Source organism: Lytechinus variegatus, chromosome 17, assembly GCF_018143015.1.
Source record: "Lytechinus variegatus isolate NC3 chromosome 17, Lvar_3.0, whole genome shotgun sequence".
NCBI lineage: Eukaryota > Metazoa > Echinodermata > Echinoidea > Temnopleuroida > Toxopneustidae > Lytechinus > Lytechinus variegatus.
Window position 1 is genome coordinate 28591358 of NC_054756.1, and position 14339 is coordinate 28605696.

The 14339-nt window shown below is 32.9% G+C and overlaps 1 protein-coding gene across 3 annotated transcripts in view; it reads right to left on the reverse strand.

Moving 5' to 3' along the window:
• Nucleotides 1-771: 771 nt before the first annotated feature.
• LOC121431071 overlaps nt 772-14339 on the reverse strand; it is a 49157-nt gene continuing 35589 nt past the window's right edge. The window contains exons 21-28 of one of the 3 annotated variants that reach the window (XM_041628545.1): nt 14054-14222; nt 12489-12569; nt 12175-12223; nt 11570-11628; nt 10149-10181; nt 6954-7079; nt 5123-5174; nt 1026-1113 (exon numbers count right to left, since the gene is read on the reverse strand). In XM_041628545.1, coding sequence (XP_041484479.1) covers nt 5169-5174; nt 6954-7079; nt 10149-10181; nt 11570-11628; nt 12175-12223; nt 12489-12569; nt 14054-14222 — 523 coding nt within the window. In that variant the 3' untranslated portion in view covers nt 1026-1113; nt 5123-5168. Of the gene's footprint in view, nt 1114-5122; nt 5175-6953; nt 7080-10148; nt 10182-11569; nt 11629-12174; nt 12224-12488; nt 12570-14053; nt 14223-14339 lie in introns of all 3 variants that reach the window. The other 2 variants (XM_041628543.1, XM_041628544.1) reach the window with 2 other exon arrangements.

Sequence of the window (14339 nt, forward strand, 5' to 3'; positions counted from 1 at the left end):
GCACACATGAAAACAAAAATCAAAGTGCAACGTTGCAATTTATTATATACACGTATCACGTGATTTGTATAGGTTCTTAATAATTATACAGCCAATGGTAGCAGACGAAACCCTATATAGGCCTACCCTAGTCACACTGGCTAAAATGAGTTAAGATATATACAGTGCGTATCAAAAAAAATTTACACTTTGAAAAAGCCCTGGGAATTGTAAAATATACAACATGTGGGTAATTTTTTTCACATATAATCTTTGGTTTGGGTATCATCTATCCAATGAAAATAAAGGTTTTGACAAAATGTTACAATTGAGTGAGCACTGTTTATTTTTGTAAAGCTCGCAGAAATCGGTTTGCGCAGAAATGCTCATTTTCACGCTGTGTCAAGGGGAAAGGGCGAAATTAAACTTACCCTGTGAAACATTTTTTCATACATTTCCCACTGCACTTCTTGTCAAGTGTAATGCATGGATACATTTAAGCATTTTGTAACAATTTTGCCACCCGAATTGAAATTTCAACACTTCGTAAGCACAACCTTTACCCTTTTTGTGCCCGCTGGATATGAGGACATAACTAAATCTGAACAATTTTTTATATCATCTTTCACTAACTTTTCAAAAGTTAGTGGTGCTCACTCAAGCGGAAATATTTTTCGACATATAGATCGTCATTTGCTTAAATGGCTCTGTACCAATGTTAAAATGTGGAAAAATCTTCAGGATATTACAAATGTATAATTTTACAGGATTTTTTCTAAGTGTATTTTTTTTTGATACGCACTATATAACAAAGGTACCATGTCACTTCCAATTACAATTGATTGGTTTCATATCGTTGGCGTGACTGTATAGCATTGAAGTGTAGATTCTATGTACATGTACGTTACTACGGTAATTTTAAAACACAAAGCAAATGTGTGCATTGTTAGATGCAGCATACGCCACCTCGGCGTAGGTGCTGTAATAGTTGTAGCACACAACACCTTAAAGTGTTCTTGCAGGTGCTGGGCTTGATTACTGGGAATCCCCAAGGCGAACGAAGGTCCTCTGGACATGTTTCTTTTCGTTGATCTTCCATCCACCTTGCTCCATCTCTCGCTCCGTCTTAATCTCCTGTAAGTCAAGAATATAACGTTTGAAACCCATCGATTATCAAAATCTGAAATTCTAATAGGCCTTGGGCAAGGAACTCCATGGGAGCATTAATTGTGGCCAGCCATCTCAAAACCAACAAAAAGTCACCCAAAATAAATGTGTAGACTTCCATTGAATTATCATCGTTATTATCATTATTATTTAATCATTTATTTATTTATTTATTGATTTATTGTTATTATATTTTTTTTTGGGGGGAGGAGCTTTAAAATGATATATAGCTTACCGAAATTAATCAACAGTAACCTACAAGAAGTACTTGATTGAACGCAGAAAAAGACTGAGCAAGAGCTTTAAACAATATGGAGAAAACAACGTTTGTAACATAAGGTTCACTGAAGAATGAGATATGCATACTGTTCAATTTCGGTATGACTTCCAAGTAATTCACAAACTCTTGTGCTAAAGAAACTATTTTATCTTGTTTTCTATCCATCTTTCCAACTAGAAATTCTTACAATATGAAACTAATGAAAAACTCTCTCAAACGGGGTTCATTATTATTACTTATTTTTTTTCTTTTTGAAGACTAAATTGTTATTTTGGCTATTTACAGAGACCCTTCCCTGGCGGCTTCTTGTTGGTTTTGAGGAGCCAGGTCACATTTCATGATTTCCACTGACTTACTTTTTTCTATAGTCACCTCATAGTATCAGTTTGTGATAATAACTGACAGTAATATTCTCATAAAACGCTCTCTGGAGTCCAGTATATAACGACTTAAATTTCATCTTGGTTTATTACCAATAAAGGAAAAACTTTCGCAATTTTGGTGCCCTACAATAGGCCACTATGATATTAGTCTTTTGTATATACTTTTTTTTAAATATAATATTTACACATACACAGAGTGTTCTTTGGTTTCTCTTGGTTTACAAAATATAAGTAAAGCTGCAGTCCAAAAAACACTCTACAAAGTTTGGTTTGAATTGTGAAGGCCATTCGAACCATAACCAAAGGTTGGGGAAAGAACTACAGTGAGTTGGCAACAATTTGCTGCACAAACGATTGTAAAAGAGTATCAGATTAATTATGTTTCAAATGGGTGTGTTTCTGTCAATAAGACTAGATAAGTCAAGTGTTGGATTGTGGGAAAGGTACCAGAGACTGGTTGAGCAGCTTTTAACATGTCACTGAGGCCAGTATTCTAAACTCAGGTTTAACTTTAACCATGATCTAAAGTTGTGGTTTCAATATGGGTAGCCAAAGTTGGCAGCATTCTCTATAATTGAATAAATGAATTTATCATCACAGTGCGGCATTCAAATGATTTCTTTTGATGATAAATATGATAGAAGATCGCCAAGAAATAAAAAAGTTTTGAATCTTTAAAATACTGCTTTTATTTGTATAATTTTAAACGTGTTTTCACATATTCCCGCCTTTAGATTTGTATAGTTAACAAAAGACTCCATGCATTGATGATTGCCAGCAGATCAAAGTGTTGAAAAGGTCTGTAAACACAACGGTAAAACGTCTTCACTTCATAAAATTATTGAAATTCAGGCATTATGAAAAAAAATCCTGTCCATTTTCTGTGATTAAGGCATAACAAAAAATTAAGAGCAAATAATGAACCTTTAGACATGTGACCTTTTCGAAATGCAGATACCTCTGACAAGTGGCTTTTTTGCATCCTTTCTTCAAATTGTTTTTGCTCACTCATGTTTGAATGAGGAATCTTATACCAAGTCAAAGAAGAGATTCTAGGCTTAACAGTGAGAGGGTTTTTGTCCACTGTCTTTGTTATTAAGTTATAATGAATCATTGATAGCTCTTGGTTTTATCTTTCTGGGATGCACTGTAAATGCACCTACATAATGTAGGCACTAAAGAAGTATGCATATATCCTTTAATATTACATTTAGTGTCAAAGGCCATGCAATTCCAACTTAAAATTAATGAGGTGGTTATATATGCTTAAAATAAAATATATACTGGCCCATATTCTGAAGTCAGGTTCAAATTGAATCCTGGTCTAATGTTGTGAATGTAATTACAAATATAATAAAAATCAATTTGTATCGTATTTCCTGTTGAAAAATAAAATGAATTAGAATTTGAATTCATGCATTTAACTATGGATAGCCAATCCCGAGATATGTCCCTAAACATGATAAAAGTAGAGGCTGAATTTACTTTGGCAATTCATAGCGGAGTGAAAATGTAGAATACAATATTTTACTTTATCATTCAGGCATGGAGAAAAGATTTAGAACTCAATAAACATAAGAGCACAATGTAAACAAATTCTTGACATTTTTTTTTGCTTCTCACAATTTAAGCACGATTCACCTTATAGACCAGGGTCTAATTCAAATCTGACTTCAAAATGAATGGAGTTGAAGCATCTTATAGTAAAAAAAATAGTAAAATTCCCAAGTAAATCATTTTCATTAAGGGGCATTCACTATCATGACTATGGCTATATGCAAAACTAGTGATAATATGCAAATATGTTTTCATAGCCATGATAGCCAAATGGTCACGGAAGGTTGTACAACCAGTGTGGAAAACCTCTTCTGAATTCTGTACGTCCCACAGACTTTGTACATGCACAATATGGTTCAAGTAGGCAATGTATCGAGTGAATAAGTGAATTGGATGCTTGAATATAATGGCATGCCGAAATCACAGCGATTAAACACGAACATGCTTTGCATGCATGCCATAATCAGGCTTGAATTTCATTACATTAAAAATAGCATGCCTTACAAACCCAAAGAAAAAAGAAAAAGAGAGGAAATGTAATTGTGCGACTGAAAAACATAAAGAAGAAAAAACATGTATATAGTATGACACTCCACCCCAAACAAGTCAAAACTGCAAATAAGTTTCAAAATTTCATTTTTTTTTCTCAGTTGGAAAAAGTAGATTATAAATTTCATTGCTTTATAAGAATTAAATTGCTTGAATGTGATGACGAAATTTCATTATAGTCATATTTGGAATGCTGACAAGAAGTCACCGACCAGTGTGAGGATGAGAATACATCCTTAAAAAAGTGAGATCGCTCACGCATGCCGACCTCAGTTTTATTTCCAGCTACTACAGTTCAAAACGTTAGTTGGTTTCAAATTCCATCAAGTTTTGATATTTAAGGAACTTTGCCACTGATGAAAAAAAAAGATATAAAACGTCCTTAATTTTGAATAGAAGGGATCAGTGCATGTAGATTGAGCTCAAACTTTGAACAATATTTATATAATGAAATCTTGTTATTCAATCTGTTTGTACCATTTAAAAGCATGACAAAGAATCTTCTTTTAATTATGGTCAGTCCTGTATAACTAGTAAAGGAAGCAAATAGTTTTTGCCTTTCGATAATAGTGCGAAAATTACTTTTTGAAACCCCAAAACGTAGTTTGTAGACCATAACAGACAGATGGTGTGTTCATTCATCACCTATAGGAGTTAAGAAACTATGATAAATAAGTTTTCAACCCCACTATTTTCCTCTTTTTGCAGAAACTCCCATCAGACTTATGACTCGTTTTGCGGTGGAGGGCACATACGTGGATCTATAATGAGTCATCTAGTTTTGTGGATTCCGTTGATTTTTAAGATTTTCATGGGCCCCTCTTTTGGTCAAATTATGTGGTTAAAAACTACAAACATGGATAGTCAGGGAGGACACTAATCTCCAACTGGAGAGATTTTATTTGTCAGTTTATTGGCATTGCATGCCCTTTGAAGAGGGGCTGCTATGCATGCTAAAGCACCCTCTCAACAAGATTTTTTTTCTGGGGGTGCTCCGTATGTTATACACCATAGGTAGCACCCCATGGAAATGTGGTTGGTAGGCTTATTTAAAATGTTGAAATTTGACTTAAAACCGTTTCATTTATTTGACCAAATCACTTTAAGATTCATATAAGGAAATGAGTCTGATATTGGAATAAGGAAGTAGTCCACATGACTAGAATTCCCATAGATCCATACAATAATAACACAGGGAGGCAATCACCGATTGATAAAAAAAAAACATTGAAAAAAATGCTGCAATCCTGGCATCATTTCTGTAAAAGAGAAATGTACACAATAAGAATCATACAGTGTAGCATCAAAGAAATTATTTCATTGATCTTTATGTCACAGGCCTAACTGCATAAAATATCTGAATGCTGTGAAGACATAAATCTGTTTTATGAACGAACTTCATACTGAAATAAAATGCCAATTGGAGCAAATTAGAGTAGAATTAAAATTTTGTATTTTGTTCAAACCTTTCAAAAGGCACATCACCTCCCTGATATTTAAAAGACATAACTTCATGAGAAAAATAATTAAAAGCATAACCTCTACATCAAATGCACCATGCGGATAATGTAAAAATGTCCAAAATATTATTGGGCCCTTTCACTATACACTTAATCTGATCTTCAATCAAATTTATGCAGTACATGAACATCATATCGGGCATTCATCGCAGGCAAGTTGGATGATTATCAGGAAGTAACAATTAATTATTTTTTTATTATTATTTTTTTATAGTAGAGAGAGGCTACGAACTGAATCAATTTTTGATAATGTACGTGTTGAAAGAGCCCCCCCAGCCCTTTATGAAATAGTAATAAAAAACATTAAAGTGAGAGAACAAATATCTGCTGGATACTGTTCCTAAAGAAACTGTAAAGTGATACATTTTCTTTTTTTGGCAAGAACTTTTTGAGTGTTGATATGACATCATTGGATCATCAAATTCACTTTTTTTTCATATTGCGATATACGTGTATGAATCTTGCCACATTAGTGACCTTCGATCCCCCAAATCATATTAATACAGAAAATGAAAAAGGAGTAAAATATGAGACATGTACTTGGCATGTCGTATTTGTAATGCTTTCCGATCATTTTGTCAAAATGTTTAAAAAATATTTTTAGGAAGGGAACCATTTAAGTCATTAAATTATTAAGAATCACTATCTTCAAATCAAATTGGAAAATTTCTACCTTCAAACCTTTAACAAACCCTAACTTCATTACAGAGTTAAAATTAAGTGATTTAAGGAAAAATATGGTTGTTGCTAATTTGAGGAGTATAAAGTGACCGAATATGACTTCAAAGAATTTATTGTTCCAAAGAAGTTGAACATGGGTTGATTAAGGCGCACACATTCGTAATTCCGAAGCTTCGTTATTCCGAAGGTTCGTTATTCCGAAGGTTCGGATATTCCGAAGGTTCGTTATTCCGAAGGTTCGTATTTCCGAAGGTTCGTTAATAGTCCAAAAACGAAATGAGGTTCGTAATTCCGAAGGTTCGTTAGTCCGAAGACGAAGTGAGGTTCGTAATTCCACAGGTTCGTTAATCCGAAAACGAAATGCGGTTCGTAATTCCGAAGGTTCGTTAGTCCGAAAACAAAATGATGAACTAACCTTATTTCGTTTTCGGACTAATAACGAACCTTATTTTGTTTTCGGATTAATGAAACTTCGGAACATCGAACCTTATTTCGTTTTCGGATTATCGCAACTTCGGAATAACGCCACAAATGTTCGGATTAACGAACCCTTTTACGTTTTCGGATTAACGAACATCGAGGTATAGGCAATTTACGTTTTTCGGAATTACGAACCTTCGGAATAAAGAACCTTCGGAATTACGAACCTTCGGAATTACGAAGTGTAACCGATTAAGGTAGTGATAAATGCTCATTGAGTGATGAGCCTACCTAGATGCTCATCGTATCTCACTCAAAAATGGCACGTGTGTCCTCATGGTTTGGACCCTCATCATCATCATCATCATCACCACCACCACCGGTAACATGAACGGGAGGGGTAATAGCGAGATTCACCTGTCGTATGGAGCTCGTCTGAGCCTCGTCGAAGTTCTCACCGATCTGCCCAGGCAGGGAGAACTCTGAGTCGGTCTTCATGGGTCCCGCTTTAGCCTTGGAATTGGGATCCGTAGCCCCCTTATTCTGGTAAGGAGAGATTAATGGGGAGAAAGATGTTAAGCCCCGCAGAACACACACGGTATGGGTCTGACTACGACGCAAGTCTTGAACAATTCGCATTTGCATATTAGAATTAAAATACCATGTAGTAAAATTATTAATGGTCACTAAAGAAAATCTTATACCTGGGTTTTATCTTACTTTACAACTTCTAATATAAACAGTATGATGAAGAATTACCATCTCTGGTAAGTTATTTTCCTAATTTTAACTTTCCCGTTTTGAAGACCAAATTATTGTTTTGGCCTTCCATGGCAATTTCATTGTTGGTGTTTGGGTAGCTGGTCAAATATACAGTGGGTAAATTTGTGAATAATTTAGGGTGAATACATATACACTTGTGAGTGGTGATTTCAAAATTCAATAAAGATGAAAACAGATTTCTATTTAAGTATATTTTTTTCCGAAATAATTTTGAAATATGCATTTTCAGACAGGGGATGTAAAGTCTTATTTCTGCATTTCAGTCTTCAAAATAGTTTTTAAAAATGAGCACATGGATTTTCACAAAAAATAATAAGAGAAGAAGGTAGCAATTTTATTTTCACGTGCGTTATCTCCAATATTTAGCTACTACTTCTGTGCGTGTATATTTCAAGTAAAGCTGTTTGTTAACACTGCATTGGAAAAAGGAATGAAAACAAAGCATATACTTTTACAAATACAGTGATAAATTATCAAATACTAAATGTATGAATTATAAAAAAATCTTTGTCCAAATGGGAACATTTGTAGTTCAACTAGTACAGCACTGAGACACACAGTATCAACTTTCTTTGTAAAAAAAGACAATAACAGGGCTAAAATCAACAATATGGACAAAAAAACAGAATAAATATCAGAAAGTAATACAAATTGAGAACATGCAAAAGCTACATGTATAATATTTTAAGAAGCGTAACTAAGGTGCATTTTTCTGTGGGAGTGAACATTTATTTTTATCATTGCATTTCCATAAGTATCATTGTCAAATACCTCAAAAAAATATTCAGTTATTATGATAAAAAAAGGAAAATGATCATGATATAAAGAAGGTAAACACTAGAACTTAACTTGCATGACTATATTTTTAATAAGTAAATTAAATGGCATTGCGATCGATTTGCCAGTAATAAGAAAAGTTCCATTACTTTTCACGTTCTCCTGATTTAAGAATTAAAAAAAAAACAATTACAGAAAAATACTGTAAACATAAATTTGGGTATAAAAAAGAAATATATATATATATATATATATATATATTTTTTTCTATTTTTTTATTTATCATTGTGGACCTAAGCCCTTTTGCAAGCAGGAATATATCCAATCTCTTTTGATTTGAAAAAGTGATTTTTCTTTGTCACTTTTATTCATGATTACTATTATGATTTTCAAAATTTCCTTTGGTATCATCAGAGCGACTAACAAATTAGAGGTTTAGAGACAGAAAGCAAAAAAATTATGAAAGGTGGACCTAATCCTTTTTGACAAACAAGTTCTTCCGAAGGGTTTAATTGCTAAAGGGGTTATGTCCACCCCAAGAAAAGATTTTTTTTAATTCTCCCATATTGCAATATCCTTATGCGAAACTGACCGTTCATGATACCCTACCATGAGAACATAAAACTGGTCTAAAGGAAATCTACCTGTCTTCATATTTATAAAGATATTCTTGTCCAAAAAAAGAATCTGTGTGGACCAAACTCTTTTTGCAACTAAACTGAAATAGACCTAACCCCTTCTGAAAAAACAAAGTGATATTTCTTTGCCATTTTAGTTAACTTTTTAATAGAAATGTCAACTTTCTTTGGTATCATCTTATATATAGAGCTACTAAATATTCATTTTGATAGAAATGTCAACTTTCTTTGGTATCATCTTATAGAACTACTAAATATTCATTTTAATAGAAATGTCAACTTTCTTTGGTATCATCTTATAGAACTACTAAATATTCATTTTAATAGAAATGTCAACTTTCTTTGGTATCATCCTATAGAGCTACTAAATATTCATACATTAAGACAAAGAAAATAAAATCTACTCTGATGATAAATGGACCAAACACCTTTTGCAAGTGAGCTCTTTATATGTTGAAATTGAACCTGTCTTAGCAACTAAAAAGCTAAGTAATATGCAACAAATAATTCACAAAAATTGTCCAGGGTTGTTTGCTTCTGTTCATTAAAATTTTGAGGCTTGTGAGTTTCTACAGCAAATGTTTAGCTGGTAAGCAGTAAACTGATTTCAATTCGTGCATAGTTGTATATTGTAGCTTATATCTTTGAAATTAAGTATGCTAGTTGTTTTACTCAATATCCCTGGTGGTATAATGATTAAAGGCAGGATACTATTTGTCTATTGATCACTGATTAGGCCCGTATCTTGAAATCATTTTTACCATGATCCAGCTGTTTTAAAATGATGGGATGCAAATAGTTTCAAAATTGCCTTCATATTAAAAGTTTCTTTTCTTTTCTTGGCTCTTTACTCTTTTTTTGTGGATGAAGAAAACTTTTGCATTAATTATTCGTCATCAGTCAGTTAAGAGCTTACACAGTGAAATTGTACTGTAAAAGAGATACACACACCTGTCCATAGTTAGACCATAAGTTTAGAGCAGGGCTATGTTACATAAAAATTACTATTATAGCAACTCTATCATCCAATTTTAACTGCCATGGCAACGGTGCCAATCAGCCAATCGGAATCAAGGATTTCAGGGAAGTTACTATTGGATAGCAAAGTTACTATAGTAATATTGTTTTACTCATTGAAGCCCAGAGTTTAAACATGGACCTATTCCATGGTTTAAATTAAACCGAATTTCAGAACACGAGCCACAGGTATTATATAGAAAGGGCCAATTTTCAGTCGTTAACAGATCCAGCAACTGGTAGTGGTAAAATGTTTTAACCAGTTAAAAAGAAATCAATTTAGCACAAGCAAAGATAAGTCTCTTTCATTTTGCAGCTAGCGCTTTTTGAAAGCAATTCATTATTTTTTTATAGAATCTTTAGCATTTTAAGTAAACACTGACGTAGCCATGGTTACCTTCCTGTTCTTCTTTGGTCTGTCTGGGCGTACCTAAGAATGAATTCATCATGACAGATTTAAATACCATCTTTTTTCAAACATTTCACCAAGAAGTACGTTTTCTACTTTGTGGGAAGATATACATGACACACGATATAACAGAGGACATAATTCTAGATAATTATATACATAAAGCCGTTTTATGGCTGAACCAGTGTGCTGCCCACATTGTGTTACCATTTGGTAATAAATAAATCATGAATAAATCAATGAATAAAACTGAAGAACAATGCATTGAGAATACTCAGAATGATATTTCCATTTTAGGATAACCTTGAAATCCTCATTATCTATTAAATAGAAATCGAAGATGAGTCTATAATGTCTTTTGCAATATACCTGCAAATTCGCCTAAAGGTTTGCTTTCACAATCAGGTTATACTTCCCAAAAAGGTATCTTAAGCCTTATAAAACGAAATATGTGCACTGTAATCTCAAACAAATGATGGCAAGCTATTCGGGCACAGTGAGGGCAACCTACAAAGGGAAAGAAACGTACTAAAATGCATGTTTACTTCTTACATGTTTTATAATTGACCAAGTAAGGCGTTTTGGGGCCAAACGTACTGCGTCATTGCTTTTCTAATGTCCAGTCTCTGCGTCTCTATCATTATCAATTACTCTACCAATGGACATGCAATTGTACGTTTCCAAAAGCTACTGACAGTTTGATATATTTGTGAGTTTTTTTTTAAATGTGGTGTTAAGTCTTAAAAAAAAATCTTCTCTGAATCTTGTATTTACACCCTTAGTAAAGACATTGCTTGATTAATGAGAACACTTGTTTATAATCAACACATCTAGAACGCTCACTTAGCCCACATCCACATATTTTCAGACAGTAAATGTTCTAATATTAGGTCAAACCTCTCCTAAAATAAGCAAATCACCAGAACATGTAATTAAAAGATATAAAAAGGTTTTGGCGACCATATGCCTGAAAAATTAAATTATCATTTTACTTCTTTACAACACATATCCAGAAAATGATGACCAACAAATTGACCCTTTTTTTATTCATATGATATAGTTCAGTCCCTCTGATTGTAAAACAAACCTCTAGATTTTAACATCTTCAAGATGGTTCATATTAAAGACGACTTGCCCATATTTTTATCTCGATAAAGTCAACTTCTCACCTTTCCATTCTGACCCCTTTAGGTACACTTTTGATCCGTTGAACACTTTTGAATTCAACATAACACACATTTAAAATAAAAGGGGGAAAATGGAATACCTTAGTAACAGTAAAGGCTTCATAATAATCTTTCTCCATAGACCCGATCATGATTAATATTAAGCATAAAAATCAAGTTTCTGCAAAAGTTTCATTTTTTTAAATAAGGAATTGAAAAAGTTAAAGAAAAAAACCACATTACCATGGATGAGTCGTATATTGCGACTGATTTCTCATTGTCACAAGTGGTTTTTGTGGTACCTGTTAAAAAATAAAAGGGGGGAAACATGGTATACCTTAGTAATAGTAAAGTCTCAACAATAATTTTCCTCCAATTATTGTAAAGACATTTTTTTCAGAATACAATTCGAAATAAAAAGTAACTATAGTATTTAAATTTTCTCTACATCCTCCTCTTTTTATAACAATTTTTCCTTTTTTCTTCTCCTCTTCCAACTGCTTTACCGTCACCTCTCCCTTGCTGTTCTTCGTCTACTTTATTTGTCTTATTTTTTTTCTTTTTACCCTTCCTCTTCTTCTACTTTCCTTGTTTTCTTTATCCTTTGATTTTTCTCCTCTTTTTCTTCTTCTTTGTCTTCTTCCTCTTCTGGTTCTTCTACTTTCTGGGTCTTCTTTTCCCTTTCACTCTTTGTAATCCTTCTTCATTTTATTTTTCTTCTTCTTTTTTAATCTTCTTTTTCTTTCCGTTTTCTTCATTTACCCCCTTCTCCTCATATTGTTTTACTTATTTATTTATATTCTCCACCTTTATCATCTTCTCCTTCTTCATTTCACAATCACACATACCCTTAGTTAGGCTCTTGGATGTGCTATTAGCAGTGTCCTCGGGATGAACCTAAAACATAAAAAAATATTATCATGAACAATTTTAGGTATATAATACAAATGTTAATAGAGAAAACATCTAAATCCTGCTACAAATAGCATCCTATTACATGGAAGTAATGATACAAAAGTTTTGAGGGGTGGGGGCAAGAAACTAAGGGCAAAATTTGGTTAAGCGAGGAAAATAAATTCACATTTTTAATGCAAGAATCTGATTTTCTGTTAAATTTAACATAATGTTCAGACAATATAATATCATAATTTATATGAGGTACCTTTCCCTTCTTGCTCTGTGTAGCTGGGCCAGCAGTGGACCAACCCATCTTCTCTTGTTCACGCTTCAAAGCATTCCTCACCTGAGAAGAAGAGAAGAAGAAAAGAATCCTTTCATTGATCTTGGAAGGCAATCTTGATTCTGGTGATTGAATTTAATAGAAACAATTTATTTTAAAAAGTAGATTGTTGTTATTTAAAAATGGGTAATGAATGAAAAAATAAATCAATAAATCATTCAATCAATCAATCATAAATCAATCAATCAATCAATCAATCAATATCAATCAATTTATTCAGTATCCACTTACTTTCCGATTCATTTAATTTTTCATTTATGTATAAATTTATTCTGTAATCAATTAATCAAATTTCCTGATTTTTTGTATATTGCTATTTGAATATTAATTATTTTATTTCTATCATAATTTTATTTATTTATCTATTATTATTATTTATTTATTTTTTGTTGGGGGGGAGGAAAGAGACAAACAAGTTTGACCCCATCTATATACAAACATTTAGAAATAAGGACACAGCTTTGCTAACAGTGGAGAATCATCGAAGAAAGCTGCAGCAAAAAAAAACACTTAGGCCCGTATTCTGAAATCGGGTTTAAATTAAACCATGGTTTAAAGTTGTGGTTTAACTATGGATAGCCCATAGGGGCACAAATGTTTTTAAGTACATATTAAACGTATTAATTCATATGACAATCAAATAATTCATAACTGCTGGGAAGAATTGAAGTGTTTTCTTCATTATGAAAGCAAATGGAAACAGAACAGTAAACATATGAAATATACAATGTAAACATAATTTTTGACTACCTATAATTTTATAAAAGACTTAGACCGCGGTCTAAATTAAACCCGACTTCAGAATACGGGCCTTAAGCTCCATTCCTACCATAAAATATGGATATACATTACGGTACCTCATTGCATAACTTCACATTTGACATTTTTTTAACAACTGCTCCCCCACCCACTGAATGGGGTTTAAGGTTTAGAATCATATGGGGATCAGGACCTAGGTTTGAAGCTCGCGATGTTTTGCTTAATAATATACAAAAAACAGGAGCAATTATCGTATAAACAAATAACATGGAACCCTCACTAAAACTATCGATAAATAGATGAAATACAGCATCTCAAGTTTCAAGCATATGCTGCAACATCTTTCTATTTATTAACAAATGCTGTTTTTTTCCTGTTCATGTATATAAGTATAAGTATAGTATAAGTATTTATTTATTGTCCATAATTGGAAATTCTTCTAGTTCTGTATAAATACCTCGGTCATATTGGGAAAGATATATTTTATTACAACGGTTTTTTTTCACCATCAGCCAGTTAAGGATTTGGACAAGATCTTTGAATATGAATATAAGACCATTCTATTTGCCAACTCCTACTGAGTACGGAACAGCGGTTATTTTAAATTTGAGCATGTATGAAACAATTAAATGAATAAATAATTTATACATAGATTGAGAGATAAATAACTAAATAAATAATTCAATCAATAAATAAATATTATAACAGTTTTTGTTTCCTGTCCTTACCTCAGAGTTCAAGAGACAGTGAAATACGAAGAGAAGGATACCCTGAGTGCTATTGCAAATCACAAAGAGATACTGGAATACGATTGTCCCCTTTCCAAGAGCGAATATACCCAAACACCATGTGATTCCAAGAATCGGCAAAAGAGCAAGCGATCCCTTGGCTGCAGCTCTAGGCAACGTGGACGAATCAAGAGTGAAGTTATTAGTTACATCTCTTGTGGCATAAAACATGTAACAGATATACAGTTTTCAATGACAAATTTGCGAGTGGCTAATCGAATGCCAG